Genomic DNA, 17,635 nt, shown 5'->3' with positions numbered 1-17,635 from the left:
ATATTCTGGTATGCTGTTTAGTGATGTGACACTTAGGCATGTGTTTCTTGTCAGAAAACTCCATTTAAGGAAACCAAACCTGTTCTATGCTTGAGACCAGCAGCCACTTGGACTCAAGAGCACCGGGCAGTGGTGATGGGGATGGTGCAGTGAGTGCGGACTGTTCTCCATGAGGAACATCAGACCTCCACATCCTCCTCCGCAAGTGTCTATTCCTGGCACTTTAAGTGTTCCTCTCCACTTTTACAGAGCGGCTCAGTCCTGGATCTGTGTCAGCTAACTGTCTTGGGTGCTTGTCAACTATTTTTCTTTCTCAGTGGTGTTTGCTTTCATATTTTGTCCAATTTCAAACCGTTGTACCAAACCAGTCCCTGCTGTATGGAGCAGGGCTTTTCTTTTTTCTTTCTCCCGCCTCCCTGGGATTGTGTTGCCAAATGCCCTGTGCATCCACAGGAACGGGAGCCCAAGGGCCTGGCCAGCCTGGAGACAAGGACAAGGAAACAAACGAACTCTGGCAATTACAATCTCTTGCAGAAATCTCTGTTCGTAAGAAGTGACTTGCAATAAATGACACAAACATTTGAGCAGTGCTTTCACTCTCGCCGCTTGCTCTCACGGCCTCTGCAATTAAGGCCAGGGGAAGGGGCGAGAGTTTTACAGCTGGGAGCAACTACGTCTGTAACACGATTGCTTTAATTTATTCTGAGGTCTGTATCAAGATAAAAAAAAAAAATGTAGGTTTCGTTGTTGCACGGGTTGATGGGGTTCTGCTACGCGCTTTTTAGCGTTTATCCGCTAGCTGACGCTTTCAGGCGATGTACCGGCGCCAGCTAAGAATACCGTCTTCCTGAGAGCTCCCGCTGGCTGTCAGCGCTGTCGCGCCGCCGAAGCCCGCTCAGGGCGGCACTCCTGCCGGAGGCAGGGCTCGGCTCGGGCGGGGAACGCCGCGCCGGGTAGGGCCGGGCCTGGCCGGGGCTGCGCCTGCCGGGCTCCGCCTCGCGGAGGAGGGGCGGCCGCGGCCGTTCCGCCCTCAGGCGGCGCTCGTGCGGCCCAGTCGCCGGGGCCATGGGGGAGCGCCGGGGGCGAGCGGCTCTGCGGGAGGCGGCCGGGCCGGAGCGGGTAAGGGCGGGCGGGGCGCTGAGCCGTGTCTGCGGGAGGGCTGCGGCAGGCTGCCTTGGGCGCTGCGGGCTGCTCGCACGGCGGCTCGTTGTGCGGCTGCACGGGATTCGGCCCCAGCCTCCGGCCCGGCCTCGGGGTTCCGTGGGCTTCCCGCGCGGCTGGCCTCCGTGTCGGGAAGTGCGAGCGGGAAGGAAAGCGCGGGGAGAATCCTGTCCTTACCGCTGCGGGCCTGAAGGGCTCTGCTGGGGAGCTGCCCGAGGCCCTTTCTGCGTCCTCGGGGCACGGTCTGCACAGCCGGGCCTGAGAGCGTGAAGCTGATGGTGTGTGGGCAGAAATACACCTGGCCTTCCAAAGGCTGGGTTCCGGCCGTACCTGAGCTGATGGAAACGGGGATGTGCTGTATTAAATACAAGCCTGAAATAGACATCTGTACACGCACACTTATTTCTTTAATCAGTACTGTGCTGTTCCCCTAATGCAGTTGGCTTATTCTGGCCTGCCAGAAACAATTAGCAGAGCTATGCTCTTTCCTCTGGGGTGCAGGGGATCTGCCTGGTCAGGTAAACCCATCTGCTGCACATGGAGCCTCCACTGCCCAGCGCTGCCCCAGGCCTTTGGGAGACTGTGGCTCATAGGTCAGCATGGAAGGCATGTTTCCTTGTGCATCCCAAGAGATTTTTTTAGACATGGACCTGTTGTATCACAGGTGCTCTTCTTTCTCTTCCTTTGCTGTAACTAATGCAAGGCACATAGCTGAAATTGGTGCTGGGACTGGTGCTATTTCGTGTCTTTGTGGGCAACATGGACAGTGGGATTGAGTGCATCCTCAGCAAGTTTGCTTAGAGCACCAAGCTGAGTGGTGCAGTTGGTACGCTAGAGGGAAGGGATATCCAGAGGGACCTGGACAGGCTTGAGATGTGGGCCCATGCCAACCTCATGAAGTTCAACAAAGCAAAGTGCAAGGTCCTGCACCTGGGTCAGGGCAATCTCAAGCACAGATACATGCTGGGTGGAGAATGGCTTGAGAGCAGCCCTGAGGAGAAGAATTTGAGGGTGTCTGTTGATGAAAAACTCAACATGAGCCAGCAACGTACGTTTGCAGCGCAGAAGGCTAACCATATCTTGGATTGCATCAAGAGAAGTGACCAGCAGGTTGAGGGAGGTGATTCTGCCTCTCTACTTTTCTTTTGTGAGACCCCGTCTGGAGCACTGCATCCAGTTCTGGAGCCCGTGATGGGCCCTGCGTGCTGCTTTTTGAATGGTGCAGGAACAGCACACTGGGGGTAGGGAGCAGAATAGGGATGTGTGATGCCAGGTGCAGGCTGGCTTTGAGGAGCCGTTGGGCAGCACTGTTGCCTTGCATGCCTCCCCACCGTGTTTGATGGCATCTTTTGAGGGCGCAGTGCAAGTGCAGCTGCAGTTTCCTCTTCATACTGCAGAAGAGTGTTCGCTTTGGTATTTGAGAGGTGCAGCTGCTCAGGGACTGGTTGATGTGAGAGGTGCAGGACAGAGCAGGGCAGGAAGGCAGTGCTGCTGCCTGAGCAGGGCACAGATGGAAGGTGAAGGAGTGAGCACCCTAGGGAAGAGTGATGCAGCTGCCTGTGGGGAATGGGTGAGTGTCTGCCTGAGACATTGGACTTCGGGGCTGTATTTCTGTGACAGAGGGAAAAGCAGGGAATAATAACAGCAGCCTTAACCAGGATTGAGCTTTATTTTAGAGCTCCTCTCCAAGTGAAAATGGCTTGAAACTTCACGAGGAGCCTCTTCTCAGAAAAAATCCTCGTCGGTTCGTCATCTTCCCCATCCAGCACCCGGACATATGGAAGATGTACAAACAGGCCCAGGCTTCCTTTTGGACGGCAGAAGAGGTGAGCTCTGGGATATGGAGCCTGGAGTGTCACTCCTAGCTCTGCTGCTGGCTTGTGTTTTGTATGGGTTGGGGTTAATTTTATTGAATGTGAGGTGCCTGGACCAGAGTAGGACTCCCTTCAGGGTCAGTGAAGGAAAGCTGCTTCCTTCAGGTGGCTCAGCTGCCTGGTTTGAGTGTTTGGTTTAGGATCAGGTGGAATTGTATCCTGGGGCACTTCTCTGGGTATAGAGGGAGCCTGTGTAAGACTGTGACCTGCCGTGATCACTGTGCCTGCAGCTACCTCCTTGCTCATGTAAAAGGCTGTGAGCAATTTCATGAGAATGCTGCTCTTTAATATTAAGCACTTGTTTTTCAGAATGGTGGTGGTAATCAGAAATACTTGCTAACAGTGCATGTAATTTGCTGGTGAGTGCCCTGGTTAGATGCTCGTCGCCATGCTGGAACTGACTGTGAGTTAGGGCATGTCATTTTCCTTGAGATTGCTGATTAGCCAGACCTGAGCAGTACTTGCTCACTTGCTCACTGCACTTGCAGAAATGGAGACTTCTGGATTTGCATGGATTATGTGCCAGGTGAGCAGCTTGTTGCAGCTCAAAGCTTCTGTAGTCTTTGTTTTTCTGTGAGCAGAATTCTGCAATTGGTAAGGAATGACAGACTCTAAATAGTCCAGAAAGCATCCAGGGATAGCAATACTGTGTAGACTTCATTCCATTGCCTGCTGGGGAGGCTGCTGTCTGATGTCAGTAGAAGTTGATTTAAACAGTTACGAAGCACTGAAACTCCTGCCTGAATTAGCACTACTCATTGCTGGTTCCTTCTTCCACTGTCCTCCCATCTGTCATCACATTTCCAAATGAATTGGAAAGCTAGACGTAAAATTGGTTTGTGTGTGTATTCATGCATGAGCATGCATATATATTTGTACATAAATTGTACACACGCACACACAATTCTAAAAGCTTTTTTAGGCCTTGCTGCAGTTTTCCTATCTGGTCCTGGTTAACTGCTGCTGTGGCTCAGAAACAAACAGACAAAGAAAGATGGCCAGTGCTAAGGAGCTCGTGGTTTTCTGCCATGGTGAGAACCAAGTGTTACAGGCAGTGCAGTTCCACAATATCTACACACGCTTTTCTGGGGTGGCCTGGAGGCTGAACACCTGTCAAGGGCAGCGTTGCCTTTTGGCACACTTAGGCATAGGTTTCCTGCAGTACCAGCATTTATTTCAAGTAGAGTTTGTACATGTCTCAGAGAGAGATCTGCTTGTTGATGCATGTTCATACTCATGCCAGCAAGACACTGATGCTTTTTGGAACCTGGTTTATTTATAACGTGGAATAAGAACAATATATATTGAATTACAATAGTGCAAACTGCAAAGCAAACACAGGATGTTGCTGTTGCAGAGAGGCAGCAGTACTGCAGATGTTTGTCGTGCTTGGTAGTCTCACGTATTTAAATTCTCTGCGTGCAAAGATTGTGAAAGCCAGTGCCAAAGCTCTGTCTCAGTTGTTTGACGAGGCCACTTTTGTTCCTACAGAATAACAAGCTAAAGGGATGGTAACATTTTTTTTCTTCTTTTTACTATCTCTTTTCATTAGGTTGATTTATCAAAGGACCTTCCTCACTGGAACAAGCTAAAACCAGATGAAAAGTACTTTATCTCTCATGTTCTCGCCTTCTTTGCAGCCAGTGATGGAATTGTAAATGAGAATCTGGTGAGAAAGCCTTACAGTTTGAATACTTACTTTATTAGCTATTGGCTTTTCAGTTTGGTTTCTCATATCAATGCATAAGATTGTTAAATGAGTGTATTTTCTTCCCATCGTCTCACCTTTGCCAAAGGAAGTAAGCAGCTTGTTCTGCTCATTGTCTGAGATATATTGGAGCCACTGCTGTCAGCAGGACTCCAAATGACGCCTCTTGAACACAGTTTTGAAGCTCAGACTTGTGCCTGACTGTGTTCATCTGTAGTTACTGGTGAATTAATAGAACCCACGCTTCTTCACATACCTGCGTTAGATGAGAAGTAGCAGCTGATTGTGCTGTGCCATGCTCTGTGTTCTTTATTTAGGTAAAACCCATTTTGCTCTCACTAAATGGCATCCTGGAATATTTCAGGCATACGGGTGGGTGCTTTTGAAATGATGGGGAAACCTTTCTGCTGAAATCACTCTGGGCTGCAGAATGTCTCACTGCAGGTTGTTGTTAGACCAGAAATGCTCATTTTAGATCTTGAGTATCTGTAACTTAGATTATATGATAACAAATTTTGATATATTGCATGAATATGTCATACTATTTACTTCTTAATGGTGAACAGAAAGTGTGAGGCTTTGTTTGCTATGAAGTTTTTACTGCTGCAGCATTTTGCTCTATTCTTCCTGTGTGTGCCATCACACATCACTGCAGTTCTTACACAGTATGCATAGCAGGCATCTTTACTTCTGGCTGGCTTTCTCTATTTGCCACACCTATCCTACTGACATATTTGTTAATAAAGTAGGGCTGAATTGCTCCCTTCCCTTCTGTGTTGCACAGGTCTGTTGTCTCTCTTATTTGGCTGATGCTGCACCAGTTTTGCTGTACTCGCTGTCATGCTTTTTGGTTTTGGCAGGTGGCACGCTTTAGTCAGGAGGTGCAGATCCCAGAAGCTCGTTGTTTCTATGGCTTCCAGATCCTCATTGAGAACGTTCACTCGGAGATGTACAGCTTGCTTATAGACACTTACATCAAAGATCCTGAGAAAAGGTAAGTTTCTGAATGTGCTGCAGCCCCAAGGGAAATCTTTCAGCTAGTCTGGTGGCACTGTGGCTGGGTGGTAACAGCTAGTTTTCTGTTTCACATTGACTTACTGGAGAGCTTCCTTAGAGCTTTCTGGGCCATCGCTCCTGGCCCCCAAAATGAAGGGAAGTGTTACTGACCGATGACCTTCCTTAGGAGTGTTCAAAAGGCTGGTTAATATTTGTGACTGCAGGCAGTGCAGACTGTGAAACTCTGTTAAGCATTAAACAGCCTCCTTGTGGTTATTATGCACCAGAGCTACTTGTAACTGCCGTTTGTAACATATGTTGATCAGTGCCTTGCTTCCTTTCAGCTTTTTTATCATCAGTTGCTTTTCCACGCAACAAGAGCGACTTATTTTTAAAGAACTGGTTTGTTTGGAGAGACCCTACACCTTTGTGGTCTGCAGATGTGCCTAGTTGAAAAGATAATACATTTGGAAAAAAGTACTTTCCATCAGAAATGCCATTGTGGTGACGGTCAGACAGAGCTCGGTTTCCCACGGTGGCATCCTGTGTGTTGAAATAATGTCCTGCAACCCCACAGGACAGGGCTAGCAGGAGGTTTGCAAGGTTTTCTGAGATACTTAGCATGGGAACAGATCTTGTGCCTGTGGGACCTGTCTGATTCCTTTTGTGGAACTGGGAGTGGTGAGGGTTATCTCCTTGAGCAGGGTCATGCTGCTATCTGTCTTGGTCTGAGAGCCAGCAGAGTTTGGTGGATGGTCCCACTGGCATTGCGGGTTTGTGTTCCCATCTCTGCAGCTTCTCTGAGACCTTGAGTACACCACTTTCTGCACATCTGCCTCCCTGTTCTGCCTCTTGTTGTCATCATCCCTTCAGGGCAGGAACTCCTACTTGGATAATTTCAGAGCTTATAGCGTAATAGCATAAATCCATTCTTTGCTTTATTATTCTGGTGTTCTCTTTCTTTTCTTTTGTAGAGATTTCTTATTTAATGCTATTGAAACAATGCCTTGTGTCAAGAAGAAAGCAGACTGGGCTCTGAAGTGGATTGAAGACAGACAATCCACTTTTGGTGTGTATTTTCTTAAGAACTTGTTTCTGTTGCACATCATGAAGTTGGCTCCTATTTTATACTCCAGCGTTAAGAACTGAGCAGCTGAAGCCTTGCAAGTCCAGGCTTTCTTTGTGTGCACGTTCAGATAGACAAATTTGTGTGTGATATTATCGGTTTTTTCTTTTTTTGCAACATTATGAATGAACTTGGGAAAAAAAAGATTCAAGAGTTCTCTCTCTCTTTTTTCTGGCTCACTGTTGTGACTAGCTTCCCAGCTACTGTGTCTTATCTCAGAGCTGGGTCACCAGGTCAGTTTCCGTCCCTGCTGATGTTCAGCTTGTAATGTTAACTTTAAAATATGTGTTGTATCTGAAATGAATGGCAGGCAGACAGGTGAATTTTCTGAAAGAAATATCCTCTATACTTGACAAAAGTGTAGGAGATGGTGAGATTTGGCAAGACTAAGAAAATGAGTGTCATTCTGCATATCATTGTTTTGCAACATCCATTGTTCACAGCTTTTGTTTTGGGTGTAGTTCTTTTCAGAACAGTAGATTCTGTTGTCCTGAAGTGTCCTTCTGTCTCCTTAGTCTGGCTTTGCTTGCTTTATGTCGAGTCTCCTCATCTCCTTCATTCAGCTCCTGTCAGCATGGGGTGTGCAAGGAATCAGAAGGTTTCCTGACTGTAATAGCAGTGTCCTCTTTCTTTCTTTCTTTCCATTTTTAGTTCCTTCTCTCTAAACTTCATCCTATCCAAATTTTGTAAAGTGTGTTTCTACTCTTCTGCTTTTTTCATCTTACTGAGAAAAGTTACCCAATCTTAAAACATTCTGTGGGCCCGGACCTTATTCATATGGGTTGTGAGATATGTTATCTGAAGGTGGCATGCTTAGTGCTTCCTTCCGGGCTGGAAGGCTGGCCTTCTGCAGGGTAGCTGTGTCTGATTTCTTACACTGAGGGATTAGTTGCTGTGTTTATTCTGTGGACTCTCAGCCTCCCAGTGTGTGCAGACATCACGTGGTGCTGCTGACAGGAGATTTTGTTTCAGCGTAACTCGTTTATATGAATGTTAGTCAGGTGGAATGCAGTAAAAAACACTGGTGTCCAGGAGGTGTTTGTGCAGCATATCTCCCCTCCTGTTTAGAACTAACCTCGCAAATTTTAGTGTTGTCAGATAAACTCTTTCCTTAGTAACTTCTGTGATACTTTTAAGTACATGTTGAATTTCTTCAGATAAGCCAGCAGGTGGCATTTGCATCTCATTTGAGGAAGCAGAACAGATGGAATTTGGAGTTCATTGTTTTTATTTTTTTAAAGCAAAAGTCTGTGCAGTTCTCAGTGGTGAAGAAGACAGCAGCATTTAATGCGAAAGTTCTGCATATTGAAATATTCTCAAGAATCTTCTGGAGTTGTTTAAAATAGAGCATATGCAATCAGATGGTCTTGTAGTTTGAAGAAACACATTCCTATAGAGAACAGAAAGAACTGGGACTGATAATGCTGTGATTTTCTTGGATGAAAGGTGGAATAACTGAAATATTTGTGACATGGTGAAGGCTTTTTGTTTATTTTATAGGAGCTTTTCCCCGTTCTGTATATTAGCTACACAGCCATTTTTCTGCCTCCTTAGAGAAAGAGATAAAGCTGTACTAATACCTCACGTGCTTCTGACACTTGTAGCTTTTCCCTTCTCATTTTCCTGCAGCTGTTTCAGTGGGTACTCTGGTTCTGTTCTGCTTGGGGTTGCCTGTGGCTGAGTTCTGTTGCACGTGTCAACCTTCTGTGCCATAGGATCTGCTGCAAGATGTGGTCAGCTACAGCACCTGCCGTGGCAGCAGATAGCTTCCCTCCAGCATCAGTCTGTTTGGTGCAAATGGTGCACTGTGCTGACTGGCAATACACTCTTTCATGTCTAACGGAAAATGTGTTGTGTTCAACAGGTGAGAGGGTGGTTGCCTTTGCTGCAGTTGAAGGCATCTTCTTTTCGGGTTCATTTGCTGCTATATTTTGGCTGAAGAAGAGGGGCCTAATGCCTGGATTGACTTTTTCCAATGAACTTATTAGCAGAGATGAGGTAATGTATTGTGTCTTACGTATTGTCTTTGAAGAAAAGTGAGTTTCAAGGAGGGCAGAACATTTGTAAATAACCTATAGTTTTGCTAGAGCAAGTCAACTCTGTGGAGGTGGGTAAGCTTGGAGCAAGCTGAAAAGCAGAAAGGGAACAAAGCAGGTGAGTGGGTGCAGAAGTAGCATTTGGGCAGGGACAGGTGAAAAAGCGAATCCAGCAGTGAGTAGGGGATGCATGTCTGGGTGTGGTGAAACCCAGCTGACAGTGCTGGAGGTCAAGGTCCCTTATCTCACCCCCATATTCCCCAAGTTATGGATCCCACAACTTGCAAACAGCCACCTGCATCCATCACCTGGCCAGCTGTGGACGAGCTGCTGCAGAAACAGCAAATGTTGGTCCTCTCTGTGTCCTTACCCTACTACACAGGGATAAAATCTCCTGGCAGGGAGCAGCTACAGGTCTGTGTTAGAGAGCAGTGCCTTTCAGCTGCAGATGTGAGGTGTCTGAGGGGTGCATGTCAGCACACTGAAGGTGGGCTGTGAGACTGTGTCTTCACGAGTGCCCTTTCTTTTCACTACTGCTTACTAGTTGGCAGCAGTTCCCTGCGGCTGAGGCTTGTCTGTAAGGCAGCACACAATGTATGGCACTGTCAGCACTGAAAAAGCAGCAAGATCAGTTTTATTTGCAAGATAAATCTGCTAACAGTTGAACTTATCAAGTACTGAAGGTCTAAAAGAATAAAGAGCTTCCATAATGGAAGTAATCTCTGTGGGTTAGATAAACTGATTTGAAAGGAGGCATCTTGTGAGAAGTCTTTAATTTGAAAGACTTTTGTTGAAGAAAATGCTACAACTGGTAAATAAAGCCAAACAATTCTTCAGCCTTGATTTCCTTGTGTCTTGTTTCTGTGAGTCATCATGAGCTGATCCATTCAAATAAGGAAGTATTTCTTTGTTAAAAAGATGACTTGCAGATGAACAGGATGCAAATTCCCCACTACAGCAGTATAACTGCTTCTCTGCAGTGTTGAAAAGGTGTAGGATTTTTTGAGTTGGCATATTTCCAGCTGCAAAGCTGTTGATTATGAAGAGTAAGGCACGGTCCGTGCTGCACCTGCATCAAAAAACAGGAAATATTGTTAAAAAGCAGTGACAGTTAAAGAATCTACACTGGAAAACTACAACATGAACATTTTCTGATACATCTGAGCAGATAAATGGTTGATGCTCAGTTGGTTTTGAGCTGCAGACTCCTTGAGCTGCTAAGAACTCTCATTCTTAGAGGTGCCAACCTGCCTGAGGCAGTGGTCAGCACAGCACACTGGTTTGACCAAGAAGCCAGTCACCTCCTGCTGGTGGTCCTGCCCTGCAGCAGACAGCTAATGTGCCCATGGCAGGGGCGTGTGTGCCAGATTATGTGGTTTCAGGACTCTTTTATGACCTGAAGCATGCAGATTTCATAGCCTTTTTGAAAAACTTTTTGCTTCCAGATTTTGTTTTAACCCTTGTTCATGATAGCAGTGGATTGTCTTTTTTACCCACAGCCTGCCAGGTCATGCTGACTAGTTTGCACTCTGAATGTGCCCTCATGGTACTCGTGTACTTTAATCAACAACACATTTTGTGTTGTCAAGAGGAGAGGCGTGGTGTCACAGTGCTCGTTTGGAATGAGTGCAATTTGTTGGGCTCTGTGTTGGGTAGCTGGGTGAAATGTACAGGCTTATGTTTAATGGGTTGAATTGGGATGTGGAAACCAACATTACAAATCTATAGATGGCCTGGTAGCAAGTCCTTCACACTAACTGCATTTTGTGTGGAGAGAGAGATGACTTATCTCTGATTTGGTGACTCTAATCTGAATCTACTCTTGAAAATGCTGTAAGGAAAAGCAAGGGAAGAAAGGCTACTAAAAAAATAAAGATTGATGTGTAGGTATCTCAAAGTCAAGAATGGCTAGCAAGTTTATGCTGACTGACATTTCTGCAGGTCCATCTGTAGGAGTCTTTCCACAAAAGCATCTCTGATAGGAGGCTGGAACCCAGCGTGGCTCTGCATAGAATCCTTAGCGGTAGAACAACTCTCAAAATGGGACTGGAGAAAGTGTATGCTGACTGTTATTTTGTTATAGGTGGCACCTGTTGGATTTCAGATGTTACTGAGTTTTTAACCAGAAATGCCCTTACGGGTCAGTTATATGTAGTAACATTAGGACTGTCAACAATCAAGTGTATAAGAAGCTTAAACCTAAATTGAGGCTGCCTCTAATTAAGAGCAGACTGTGTGCAGCAGGGAAAAACTCTGTTGTTGTTGTTCTCTGTTATTTCAGGGTCTACACTGTGATTTTGCTTGTCTAATGTTCCATTATTTAGTGAACAGACCATCAGAAGAGAGGGTCCGGGAGATCATTGTTAATGCTGTTGAAATTGAACAGGTAAGTCTGGCCAGGACAATATCACGAGCTGCACAGCACAGCACAGCAGGAGGTGTGTGTGCAAAAGTAAGCAAATTAACTTCTAACTTTTGGACTTTCATATTTAATGCTTGGATCCCTGATGCATTATAGCATTTCTTTTCCCTCTTCCTTAACTGTGACAATAAAAAGCAGGCACTTTCTGATACAGCTGTCAAGTAACTGTGAGAAGCTGAAGCTGGCTGCTTTCTTCCTCAAAAGCCAAAAAGAAGAAAACATTCTCTATTGGAGAAGAGTTTGTTTACTTCTGACCTTTAGGATCTTTGTCTCTCCCTACTCATATAACCATAGCTGTTTGTCCTTTGTGAGAGCCCAGGGTCTCTTCTGGATGTGGGTACAGTGGGTTAGTGTGTTCTAACTTTAAAAAAAATTGCTGTTCTTTCATAGGAAGTGCTACCCAACTTCAGCTACGTGTTTCTGCATTGCAGAGTGTTTTGCAGGACTGTAGTTTACTCTTTCTTGTCTGTTGTCATCTAACTGCTGTGATGATAACAAATGCCTTGCCTTACAGCCATGAAAGGTCTTGCATCAGCGCCTAAACATGCATGTGGTTGAGCTCAGTGCTCGTGTATCACTGTCCTCTGGTTTGTTGTTCTGTAATGGCTGGAAGCCAAGGAAAACTGGAGATTTCTGGATCTATTCCTTCTCCCACTCCTCTGGTCTGCAGGTTTTATTGAACATGGAACTCAAGCTTTCACTGAAGCTTGGGATCTAGTGGGGAAAAAAAAAGGAGGTGAGCACTCAAAAAAACTCTTGTACCTTTTCCAGAAAAATGTGCTAAAAATAAAGGAAGATACAAGCAACTACTGAAAGGAGGAGATACTTGTTGAATTTAGTGATGCAAGTTATTTATTCAGACAACTGCCTGGGGAGCCTGGAATATCACAAATTGTGTTACTGTGAAACACAGGTGTCTTCTCTCCTTTTCTCCTGTTAAATTTCATTTCTCTAAATGTCATCTGTACTTTAACTTCCAGGAGTTTCTCACAGAGGCATTACCTGTAGGTCTGATTGGAATGAATTGCACTTTGATGAAGCAGTATATTGAATTTGTTGCAGACCGGTTACTAATGGAGCTTGGGTTCTCAAAGGTAAGAGATGAAACTGCAGAAATGCTGGCCTGCTGGAGCAGCCAGGAGAGCTGTCAGCAAAAGTGCTTTCCTGATGTACCTGCAAACAGGTTGCTTTTAGTGCTTGTACTTCTGTGAGTGACAGATGAAACCACAACATTAGTATATGCACTTCCACATTTGAAAGAGCAAGAATAGTTCAGGCCATTGTTTCTCTTCAGTTGCTCTGCAGGTTGGTGTTGGGAAATTATGCTGTGCTCTTAGAAGGCTGACAAACACCTCACACAGAGGAGCTTCAAACTTCTGGGGGCACACAGTATTGAACTTGCTTACATTGCGCCCATAAATTCTACAGCATATTACAGTGAGGGATGGTCTAATCTGAAATACATACATATGTGTTTGTTACACATGGTTAGCTTTTCAGAATCAGCAGTGTAATAATGTTTATTTTCCCCAGGTTTTTCATGCAGAAAATCCTTTTGATTTCATGGAGAATATTTCTCTGGAAGGAAAAACAAATTTCTTTGAGAAGCGGGTTTCGGAGTATCAGCGTTTTGCTGTTATGGCAGAAACAATGGACAATGTTTTCACTCTGGATGCAGATTTTTGATGCCTTGACAAATTAGCACTGACTGTCTCCCTCTCCCTTTCTGCCATGAAGTTGTCTCCATTTCTTCTGCTGGAGTTGGAGCTTACTGGGATTTTTTTCCTGGGTTTTCCTGGTTTTTTTTGAAGAGTAAATGCATTTTGCTCTGCGTCACTAAGAAAAAGAACAAAAAAGAAAGAGGAATTCTTTTTAAAAAATTTGTAAGGCTTTTTAAAAGGACAGCCTTTTTAAGATTCATGTGGTTAATCTGCTGTAATTGCTGTCTTTAAAGATGGTCTGGGTACTGCTACTTTTTTAAAGACTTCTGTACTGTTTTAAGAAAGCAAGCAGCTTACTTACCTCCTGTTGTAGTACTTTAGTCTGAAAAAACAGATGAAGTATCACTCTATGTATATATGTTGCTATAAATTATTTTCATGGTTACTGTTTTCATGTTTATTAATCTGATTGACAGTAAAAGCTCTTCCTTTTTGTCCTGCTGCAGATAGAGTAATAGGGGATTCTGAGAAGACATGAGTTCAATAAGGTAGGAGCTTGTTACACCCAGGGGTACAGTTTGATCTCTGCATTAACCTGGGTTCTATCTGGAACAGTTTTTGCTCAGTTTGCAAACACGATGGCTCAGTAGGAGTACGAAACAAATACATAGGAGTTTTGTATTGCAGCTGTTGTGAAGCATGTCAGCAGACCTTGAGTGGTCCTTGACAAAGCAAGCCTGTTAATAGTGGAGAAAAAACACATGCTGTAGTTCTCTGGCTTGTGCTGTTTTTCACTGCTTCTATGAACAAGTGCCTTATAACAGTTTGTGGTTCTGCCGTGCTGCGCAGCTGGAACAGCAAGCACTGGGTGTTGTCTGTACTTCCTCTGTTGTGTGAGGTGGATGTTCTCTCCTTCTCCATTTCATTGTACACCGATGAGAGGGAGAAGGCATATTGCTGCAAGGGATGGTTCCTTGAGGTGCTACAAACATGCTGCTTGAGCTGTGGAGAGGCACTAATGACATACTGAGGCACTTCAACTTGCGTGTTTAATGTGAACCATTAAAAGCATTGTCACAGTGGAACTTCTGCAACAAGGTATTAAATCTTACAGAAACAAATCTTGAAGTAGCATGGATTGGCAGCATCTTACAAAGGAGTGCTGTTGGGTTTTTAGTGTGCTCCAGTTTGCGCCCCCACGATTTGAAGTCCCTTTATACTGCATGCTGAGAATGGAGCATTTGAAGATCTTAAAATACTGCAGTGATAGGGTGGAAGGGGTATTATGCATGTACAGGTGGATTGTTTGCAAAGAGAGAGTTTTTTTTTTTCCCCCAGGATGACATAAGTGTGAATGAGCCAGACAAAGAGTTCTGCTTGATTAAACCCCAGCGTTTTTTCACAAGATTAAGCAATTTGTATGAGAGCTTTTATAAGTCCTTTCTGTTGTTGCAAACAACTTGTGCTGCTCTAAATATACCTGGCATGAGATGAGCTGGCAGTGTTTAGTGGTGGTGGGGTGGTACAGGGTTGTTTCTCCAGCAGCCTAGATTAGCCACAGCTCCAAGTAGCTGCGCTCCATGAAGTGAGTTCACTGCAGTAGCAGTCCTAGTGAACAGCTTTCTCTGCTGTGAATATTAGAAGCAAAACTGACTTTTTGTTTGGCCACAGTGAGATCATGGAATACGTAGTGAGCATATGAACAGGACAGCTTTTTGTTTTTTCCTAGAGAAGAGCTTGCATCATTTGACATAAACTACTTGTGGGGATAGAGGGAGACCTGGAAAATACAGAGACAAAAGTAGATCTGCTATCGCTAAGTAATGCTCTGTAACTGCAAGAGAACTGTGGAATCCAGAGTTAAAATCCAGCACCTTTTGCAAATACTGTATTGATGTTGGAGAATATGCTGTAAATGGTTCAGTTGTTGGAGGAATGGAAAATGTTTTGATGTCACTGAAAGAAATAAAAAGCATTTGTTTTGAGTGCTGTCAATTGGGAGTATACAGATGGTTTAAAGATGAAACTATTCTGTGCTCAGATTTTCTAAATGTACACGAGATACCAAAGTGATCACAGCTCATACTCTATTTGTGTATAAAATATCTCTGTCGTTTCAATAACACACGAACATGGACAGGAACATGCCTTTGTTTGCCAGTTGTGTGCTTTATTGTGGTCTAAAAGGATATAATTAGGCTGTGCCAGAGAAACTTGGTGTTCTTAGCTGGTGGTTTCTGGGAGAAAGCTAAATGTGCCTGTATGCTGTCTTCTGCTTTGTGAGCTCTTGACTCGCTGTTTCTTGTTCTAGAGTATGCAGTTTAGGGAACAGAGAACATTTTTTGTCCTGGAATTTTCTGGATTAAGGAGAAACCTCTTGGGAGTCCTTCAGATTGAAAGAAGAAATACTCCAGGAAAGTAATTTCACTGTGCTGTGTCTGATACCTGGAGCTGGAGGGAAGCAGCCCTCTGCCTTTTGGGGTGGTTGGTTACTCCTCCCCTGTTCAGTGGCTGGAAAAGTGTTTGTTTGGGGAAAAATACCTGAATATCAGGAGATGGAGATGTTGACTGAGGTTGGGATCGCAATGTCTTCTCTTCAAGCTGGCAGCCAGTTGGGAGTGGGGTACCTCAGTGATTGATACAAGGCCTTGTGCTACTCAGTGTCTTCATAAACTATCTGGATGGTGGGATTGAATGTGCCCTGATGAAGTTTGCTGGTGACACTAAATTAAATAGGGAAGCAGACACTTCTGAAGGGAGAGCCACCCTACAGCAAGACCTTGACAGGTTAAGGGAGTGAGCTAACAAGAACCTATGAAGGTCAGCAAAGACAAGCATTGGATCTTGTGCCTGGGATGGCATGATCCAGGAGTGTTGGGATCTGCTGGGCTCAAGAGCAGCGCTATGGAAAGGAACCCAACTCAACAGGAATAAATACCATGCTGCTGCTACAAGAAGATGCCAGGAGAAATGCAGCATTATGCCTTGCCAGCTATGAAGGGGCACTTAAATGAGAGCTGTGGGCTCCATCCTGTCCTGGTGGGATGGGTTAGCACTGCGTGGCACCACACAGTCTGCCTGCCATTCCACAAGGCCTCGCTGCTTGCCCCACACCACTCACTTTCTGTGGACTGAGGTGCAACTGTTCAGAAGCCTTGAGTAAAGACAACCCCTGCTTTTATAATACCTGCAGCCACCTTTGCAACTCCTCATGTTTTCTTTCAAGCAGAGGAACATGGGTCTCAGGAAAAACAGATAAACCACAGGTGCTTAATACAAGCTGACAGCATACTCCCAGCCTTCACGAAACTGCTGTGAAGTTCAGTAGGTAGGTGATAATTCCCAGCTCTGGCTGGAAAGAAAAACAGTGAAAAACGGAGTAAGGACAATATGCATAGCTGTACCTGGAGCTGCAGCCAGCCCAGGCAAGCTGATACCGTTCCCACCCATCATGGTAGGCTAAGGGCTGACCAGGGCTGGTTTTCCTCCTGGTGGAGCCCTCGAGTCAGCAAATACTCATTTATCAGCTTGCTAAGTTCTCCAGGGCTATGTTAGGGAGAGAAACATGGGTTGAAGATGCCTAGGTGATAACAATAGCCATAGCCTAGTATGTTAACCAGAGGGCTGCTTGTGTGATAGGGGTGGCACTCTGCTCTGCGCTGTGTTCTGCAGAAACAGCACATGCATAAAGCACATGTCAGTTTGTACAGGTAGGGAAGCACAGTGCATGTATGTGAAATGAGAGCTGGGGAAGAAGCAGGTCTCTGGGGAATGGCAGAGCAGTTGGAATTTTTTTCTCTTCTTTGCAGTTGGCAGCTCCAGGAGAAGCGTTAGCGGGCAAATAGTTTTTATTCGTTTGCTGAAAGCCTCTGGCACTGGAATCAACTTGAACTTCAGAGCTGCAGGAGACGTTTGGCTGCCCAGAGAAATTTCTTAGCACAGCTCCAGATTTTTTCCTGCCCAAGTACTTCCCTGTGATGCTCAGCGTCGGGCACAGCCAAGCCTCAGGAAGCACTGCCTTTGAGTTGTGTTATGAGGAAGAGGGGGTCCTCTGTCAGGCAGTGACCAGGGTGCAGGAGCTGCCTGGCTGCAGCACAGTGCCCGCCCAGCAAACCTTTCCACCTGGGATCTGCCACCACGGCACAGTCCCACTCTACCAAAGCTAGGATGGCAGCATGGTTTGCACCACGCTGGCTTGTGTTTGCCCTTCCAAAGTCTCAGCAGTATTTCAGAGCACACTAGAGCACAGGTGAATTTTTTTTGAAGCAGAAGCCCATGAGGAGACCTGTGAGCGCCCCTGGGCCATGATGTGCCCCCACAGGGCAGGAGGCTACCAAAGGGGCTGCACAGCTGGGAGGGGGTTCCTTTAGTTCTCAGTGGCATCCTGAAGACCTCATCTGGAGCTGATGATTTGTCAGCAGCAGCTGTCCTGATTTTATGGCGACTGGGATGAAAGGGAGAAACACGAAGCCATACAAGAGGGCCTTTGGCTGGGGATGACCGGGGCCATGTCTGTCCTGCGGGTCTGCCAGCTGCCAGCACACAGCCTTGCAGAGAAGGCTGGCAGGAAACCCTGCATACATTGCTCTTGGCTCCTGGGGCTGCTTCCGTGGCAGGGAATTTACAGGCTCATAAATGTATCTGAGAGATT

At 45.7% G+C, this 17,635-nt stretch overlaps 1 protein-coding gene across 1 annotated transcript; it reads left to right on the top strand.

Moving 5' to 3' along the window:
• The first annotated feature begins 1,015 nt into the window (after positions 1 to 1,015).
• On the top strand, positions 1,016 to 14,979 carry RRM2B (ribonucleotide reductase regulatory TP53 inducible subunit M2B). Its single transcript, XM_052704760.1, has 9 exons — positions 1,016 to 1,119; positions 2,838 to 2,987; positions 4,588 to 4,704; positions 5,604 to 5,737; positions 6,714 to 6,808; positions 8,730 to 8,863; positions 11,183 to 11,287; positions 12,304 to 12,417; positions 12,857 to 14,979. The coding sequence occupies exons 1-9, from the start codon at positions 1,066 to 1,068 to the stop codon at positions 13,007 to 13,009; spliced, it is 1,056 nt and encodes a 351-aa protein (XP_052560720.1). The 5' UTR covers positions 1,016 to 1,065; the 3' UTR covers positions 13,010 to 14,979.
• The last annotated feature ends 2,656 nt before the right edge of the window (positions 14,980 to 17,635 follow it).

This window comes from Tympanuchus pallidicinctus, unplaced genomic scaffold, assembly GCF_026119805.1.
Source record: "Tympanuchus pallidicinctus isolate F22 unplaced genomic scaffold, pur_lepc_1.0 scaffold5, whole genome shotgun sequence".
In the NCBI taxonomy this organism is placed as follows: domain Eukaryota; kingdom Metazoa; phylum Chordata; class Aves; order Galliformes; family Phasianidae; genus Tympanuchus; species Tympanuchus pallidicinctus.
The sequence above is the reverse complement of the archived record's forward strand: the minus strand, read 5'-3'. Positions and strand labels throughout refer to the sequence as shown.

Bases quoted from the DNA above. Each gene is read 5' to 3' on its own strand.
- RRM2B (XM_052704760.1), top strand. From the start codon at position 1,066: ATGGGGGAGCGCCGGGGGCGAGCGGCTCTGCGGGAGGCGGCCGGGCCG. The intron at 4,705-5,603 runs GTGAGAAAGCCT...TGGTTTTGGCAG, and splicing joins GAATTGTAAATGAGAATCTG to GTGGCACGCTTTAGTCAGGA. The intron at 5,738-6,713 runs GTAAGTTTCTGA...TTTCTTTTGTAG, and splicing joins ATCAAAGATCCTGAGAAAAG to AGATTTCTTATTTAATGCTA.